A 7,028-nucleotide genomic window follows, 5' to 3' on the forward strand; every position below is an offset into this window, starting at 1 on the left:
ATCCCTAAAGTCTTTCATGAGCACACTGCTCGGATGGGTGTCAATATTAGTGATGCCTTGGTTTAGTGGGAGTTTATTTTATGCTATATGTCCTATGACAGATATTGAGTTAATTTTTCTGCAGAATTAAGTTGATGGTTTATTTCATGTTATGTGAAATGTTCATTTAGCAATATTGTATTGTGTTTGATCTAATAAAGTTGGACCAGCTGAAAATAGACATGCATGAGATCACTTGGCATGTAATTTCCATATTACTCATCCAAATTTGATCTATGTCGTTAAGTATATTAGGATGGTGATTGGCGTGGTTTAGTCACGGCATTTAATGTGATAAAAGCTACGGTAGTTCCATATCTAATATATGAGACGGACCAGATTGTTAAAGTAATGAGAGAAATAACATTCAGATGCGCGCATAAAGTTTATAAGATGTGATTATGTCAAGAAAGAATATATGTATAGTCCAAGTGGGAGACTGTTAGGAAATTATTTAATTTCCTAACTTATTTGTGGGCAATACATATATTAGTTATAATCACAAATTATGCTATTTCAAATTAAATGACTTATATAATGATGATCTCATTTATTATTTTAAATGCTAATTGAATAAGTCATTATTACTTTTGATTTGGAATTAAATGAGAATAAAACCGGATATTATCTTTTGTTCCTTAGATAATTATCTTTTTGGATTTTAGATATATTATCCTTTGGGTTTTAGATACTATTTTATTTGGGCTTAAGGGTTTAATGGGTGCCATGCTCAAATATAAAGACCTTCAGGGTTTCGGTCCCCAATATACCAAAGCCGCCTTTGTTACTCTTTTCCCATCAAAAGAGTTGCAGTTCAGCCTCCTAGGAATATAGAAGGTTTTGGTTGAGGAAGATCGAAAGAACCACAAGATCCAAACTCTTCCGATCGTATGAATCATGTTTATGAATTCAGGTACGCTTTCGCATTATGATATATATATTTTTGGTGATTCAATATGGATGATCTGGGATATTGAAATTAATTTATTCTAACACTCTACTCTCAGAGCATCTCCAACGGCAATACAATGAAGGACACGTTCTGACAAAAGTTGAAGCCCTGCTATTGGAGTAATATAAATACGAGTCCTGACACGTATTTTAAAGTAAGTAAGTCCCTCTGAACAGGGCTTTGCTTTGTTTTCATGGTAAGCAATAAAATTTTAACATGTGGCACTTAATTTAAAAAAAATTAAATAATATCGTAATAATATAACAACTAATAATGTTATAGAATATGTTGAGAATAAAAGGTTGGTATTAATCTTATTAGATACTAACTTATTTAATCTTATGTATATAATTAAATATTATAATTATTTATAAATTAAATGTGATTTAAGTATTTAATTTAGTTATCTAAAAAATTATATCAAATAATTAAATTATATTTAATTTATTAATAATTATAATAATTAATTATAATTCTATTTGATTAATAATTTATATTAATTATTTAAATCATAATTAATATAAGTAATTAAATTAATATAAATAATTATAATACTTCGAAATAGGCAGCAGTATAGATAATTGAAAGAGGACTTGATTGAACACATATGGCAATTTCACAATATTTATCGTCAACTATAGAATTTAATTATGTTTTTTTTGTATTAAGTAATTTTACAAATTTGTGTAATCCCGAATTATATATTGTGTATTATTGTTATATATAAGTTTATTTAATATTAATTTCTTTTAATAGTGAATTATTTTTAAATTTAAATATTTAAATTATATTATTAAAAAAATTAATTATATTAATTTTAAGTATTTTAATTAATTAATTAAGTGGGATCACAACAGGGACTAAAGTTAGTTCCTCCTAATGGAGAAGAGAGATGCTTTGAGTTCCTATTTACTGTTTATGACGCAAAAGCTGATGTGAAGTTACTTTTTATGACAGGTGGGCCATAAACAGTAATTGGGATGAGTTCCCTACTGGAGATGGTCTCATAACTCATAAGTCGTAACCAGCTTGCAATCAGGCATTAACAATTCTTAAAGAAAAATCCAGAATTCTAATTTTTTTAATAAAAAATATTTTTCTATAAGAGAAAGTACGAGGAGCCAATAGAATATTTGTACAATGTGCACAATGGAGGTTTAGGGAATATTAGAGATATAATTATTAGTGTTACCTTTTTTCATCAACTTAAGTTTTTGGGATGAGTGGTATTATGACATGGTATTAGAACTCTAGATCCAAAAGGTTAAGAGTTCGATTTTTGGTGAATTCAAAAATTAATTTAAATTTTTTAGAAGATGTTTATTATCCCTAATACTCGAATGGTTATTCTAGATACCCTAGCAGGACTCTTTGTATAATTAAGAATGAATTGCTTTTTTCTACCATCCTTCTTTCTTAAAACTTTTCTTCCTCGACCTAACTTGTACGGTTGTACCCACCCTCATGCTGTTTTTTCTGCATCCAAAATTAAGGAGTACAAGTTCGTCATTCAAACTTTAATTTACTTCTAAAACTAGTTATAACTAGTATTAATCAAATAATATTAACTTTATCATAATAATATATAGGATCATTATAATATATTTATGCTACGGTAGTTATGATATATAGTTTTGATTTGACTTCTTTAAATTTTTATAAAAATTAGAGGATCAGATTTAATAACAAGAGAGGAAAAAAATCAAATCTAAAAGTTTAATTTAAGTGAAGTATACAAATTTAAGGATTAAATTTGTGCATTAAAATTTTTAAAATATTAAAATACATTTTAAGTGACGAATTTGATGGTCTGATTTGTGTTCAGTCCGTACAACAATTTGGAGTTAAAGAACATAGTAGAATCCTCCCTTCCGACATGACTTGCATATGTGACATGTTACATCAATCATGTTACTATTTTTCTTTCCTCTTGTATTTAGCAGCTACACAAAAATAAGGCCGAATTTCAAAGAAAACAAGGCAATTTTCATTGTAAACAAGTGATCCTTTGTTTAAATCGACGCACGTTAATTCTTATCAATATCATACATGTGCTTTGTCAATAATATATACACACGCATGTTATTGAAACACAAAGTGAAATAATTTGAACATGAACAAGCTTCTTGATCCCTCAACAGAAAGCCACATAGGCATTACTGAGGGAGAAGGTATAACAGTGACATGGGAGAACTTGTGGGTCACTGTTGCTGATGGAAAGAAAACGAAACCAATTCTGGAAGGTCTTACCGGTTATGCACAACCAGGGAGGCTTTTGGCTATAATGGGACCTTCTGGTTGTGGCAAATCCACACTTCTTGATGCCTTATCAGGTGATCATGCACTTCTTGTAATAATAATAGTAAAAAGACAAACTTTAATTGTTGAAAATTTGACTTTCTATCAGGAAGATTGAGCCCAAACATAAAGCATAAAGGGAATATTCTAATAAATGGGCACAAACAAGAACTGGCTTATGGAATATCAGTAAGAAATATGTCCCAAAAGTTCTCAATCCTAAGAAAGAAGATAGGAACATTTAAGAAATGATTGATGAGTTTTGTTGTGATATCAGGGATATGTAACACAGGATGATGCTTTGCTTTCAACTTTAACAGCTCAGGAGACTTTATACTACTCAGCTCAGCTTCAGTTCTCTGATTCCATGCCCATATCAGAGAAGAAGGAAAGAGCTGATGTAACTCTTAGGGAAATGGGTCTGCAAAATGCCATTAACACAAGGGTTGGAGGATGGGGTTCTAAAGGACTCAGTGGGGGACAGAAGAGGAGACTAAGCATCTGCATTGAGATCTTAACACATCCAAGACTCTTGTTTCTTGATGAACCAACAAGTGGACTTGATAGTGCAGCTTCTTATTATGTCATGAGAAGAATTGCTAACCTTGTTCAGAAAGATGGCATTCAAAGGACTATTGTTGCATCTATTCATCAACCTAGCAGTGAAATTTTTGAACTCTTCCATCACCTTTGTCTTCTGTCTTCTGGTAAAACTGTATATTTTGGTCCTGCCTTTGATGCTAATCAGGTTTGGAACTAAAACTTCCTATGAAGCAACAAGCATACATTGATTGTATGCTTAACAATTAATACTTTCTTGTTTTGCTGCACAGTTTTTTGCTTCAAATGGTTTTCCTTGTCCAACACTCCATAACCCTTCTGATCATTACTTGAGGATCATAAACAAAGATTTTGAACAGGTATGCAGAATTTGTGAGTTCAGTGCAACATGTTAAATCTTGTGCTTAAGAAAATGAACTTGTACACTTTGTGAATTTGTATGATTGTTTTCATCAGGATGCTGAAGAAGGCTTTGGTAGTGGAATAACGGCAGAGGAAGCTATTAATATTCTTGTGAAGTCTTATAGCTTGTCTCAGATTAAAAACAAAGTCAATACAGAAGTGGCAAACATAAACCAAAGTGTAATGTTTAGTCAAATCCTAAAGAAGAAGAATTTTCCAAACAGAATCAAAAGACTAATATAACAATAACTTTTAATTTTTCATTCATGTCTCTAGGATTCTGGTGCAGTAGAGAAGAAGAGGGTCCATGCTGACTTCCTGACTCAGTGCCTTGTTCTTATAAGAAGATCTGCACTGAATTATTTCCGCGACTTGAGCAATTACTGGCTGCGCCTTGCTGTGTTTATTGCAATAGCTCTAAGCTTGGGCTCTATCTACTATGATATTGGCTTTGGTGTTGGATCTATTCAGGTTAACAAACATAGGAAATTAAGATATTCATTAATTATAGCTTTCAATAATCAAGGTTGATTAGTAACAGTCTTGTCATGCACTTGCTTCAGGCTAGAGGATCTCTGCTTACTTTTTTCATTTCCCTTTTGTCTTTCATGACACTTGTTGGTGGATTTGCTCCAATGCTAGAGGAAATCAAGGTAAATTGTTCTAGTATCCTTGTCCTTTATTTCCTAGTTTATTTCACTACATCATATACAATATAACACTAATTGTGTACATAAGAAGGTTGTGTGAGCCTTAAAATAGTTGACACTAATAGGACTCCAAATGTAATGTACAATTTTTCTTTGATGGTATCAGGTATTTGAAAGAGAGAGATTGAATGGACACTATGGAGTTACAGCATTTCTCACAGGGAACACATTTTCTGCTGTTCCATACATGCTAATAGTAACCATGGTTCCGGGACTAATATCCTATTACCTTTGTGGACTCCAGAAAGGACTATTCCACAATGGAGCAGAACACTTGATATACTTTGTATCAGTGCTATTTGCCATAGTTATGTGGGTTGAGAGCCTCATGCTTGTTGTAGGAAGTGTGTCCCCTAACTATGTTATAGGCATGTTCATTGCTGGTGGAGTCCAAGGAATCATGATCCTAGTTTGTGGATTCTATAGGTTACCAAATGATATTCCAAAACCCTTATGGAAATACCCTTTGTATTATCTGTCATTTCAAAAGTATGCACTCCAAGGGTATTTCAAGAATGAATTTGAAGGCTTAACATTTGTGATTGGTCATAACATGAACATTAGTGGTAGGGAAATACTAAGAGAGACATGGCATGTGGAAATGGGACACTCTAAGTGGCTTGATCTTGGAATCTTGTTTGTAATGATTCTTGTGTACAGAATGCTGTTCTTGGCAATCACTAAGAGCAAGGAGAAGTTGAAGCCTGTTTTTGCTGCTATTACTGCTAGACTTGAGTCACCAGCAATCATATAATGGTTATGTTCAAAGTTAAACAAGACTATAATTCTGGAAGCAAACATTTTTTTATTTTCAGATATTTTCTGTAATTATTCAAAGATCATAGACAAATTTTGGTCACTTTTAAAATATTTAAATGCAAATAAACTTCATTTTGTGTGTATAACGAGTAAAGTTATCAAATAATATGATTAGATAGTTACACCTTTAAGTTAGTGTGTATTTCGAAGGTACACTAATTTAAAGATGAAAAGTTTTCCTTAAAAAAAAAAAAAGAAGGGAGATTCTATGGCATGGATTATAAAAAACATCCATATATATGGATCTTAGGTGTTATGCTTTTTTGTGTGATGCGTGTTAGAGAAAATTTAATGACAACTTCAGTTGATGCAATTAAAAAGTTGACACCGCAAAATTTTAGAGCTTTGTCTCATAAGTCATAATAGCAGCATAATCAGAAACAATAATCAAATATGCTTAGATCCAGTTTGAAAAAATAACTTAATTAAATTACTTTTAAAAAAATAACTTAAATAATAAATAACTATATTAAAAGTAATTTATAAATAAGTTATTTTGTGTTTGAGTTTTTAGTTTTAAAAGTGTTTATTTTATAAAAATGTGATAAAAAATAGTAGTATTATGAGAAAAATCATTTTTTTTAACTTCTCTATAAACTTCTAAATAGCTTCTTAAAAAGCTGCAATTTAATTTTAAAAATTACACCAAATATTAATATTACTACTTTTCATAAGTCAAAAGGTCTAAAAAATTACTTTTAAAATTTTTCAAACTGCTCTTAATAAAAAAATTAGTATAATATGTTTTGCTAATGGGCCAACTGCTTTTTTTGGGCCAATCAGTTTTAATTGGACATGCTGAGTGATTACTAAACCATACTTCTATTTTCGATTTTTGTCATTATTTTTTATTTAGAATTAATTTTAGAAAAAATTCTATCTTAATATATTCTGAATATCTTTTGTAGAAAAAAAACTGTCACAATAATAATAATAATAATAATAATAATAATAATAATAAGTGAGTAACAACCTTAATTCATTTAGAGTAAATAATAAGGTTAAATAACTTTGTCTTTTTTTAAATAAATGTCAATAATATTTGATACTTAATTAATAATTATATTGTGAACATAGTTATGTATATATCCCACTATTTATTGTGCCAATAAATTTAATTTAATTTGATATATAAAAGACAGTTACATGATCTTCTGAGAGAACTTAGTTCGTGCTCTTTGATATAATGGGAATCACATAATTAGTTAAAGAAAAATTAAAAAATGGGTATTTATTCTCGTTCAAAT

At 30.2% G+C, this 7,028-nt stretch overlaps 1 protein-coding gene across 1 annotated transcript; it reads left to right on the plus strand.

The window, feature by feature from the left end:
* Window positions 1-3,164: 3,164 nt before the first annotated feature.
* Window positions 3,165-5,716, plus strand: LOC107633890 (ABC transporter G family member 1-like). The gene is made up of 8 exons (XM_088507678.1): window positions 3,165-3,324; window positions 3,399-3,478; window positions 3,567-4,037; window positions 4,123-4,209; window positions 4,307-4,442; window positions 4,542-4,723; window positions 4,816-4,905; window positions 5,069-5,716. Exons 1-8 carry the CDS (start codon window positions 3,276-3,278, stop codon window positions 5,714-5,716), a joined length of 1,743 nt encoding a protein of 580 aa, XP_088363804.1. The 5' UTR covers window positions 3,165-3,275.
* The last annotated feature ends 1,312 nt before the right edge of the window (window positions 5,717-7,028 follow it).

The sequence above is a fragment of the Arachis ipaensis genome, chromosome B3 (genome assembly GCF_059453495.1).
Source record: "Arachis ipaensis isolate K30076 ecotype BB chromosome B3, ASM5945349v1, whole genome shotgun sequence".
NCBI lineage: Eukaryota > Viridiplantae > Streptophyta > Magnoliopsida > Fabales > Fabaceae > Arachis > Arachis ipaensis.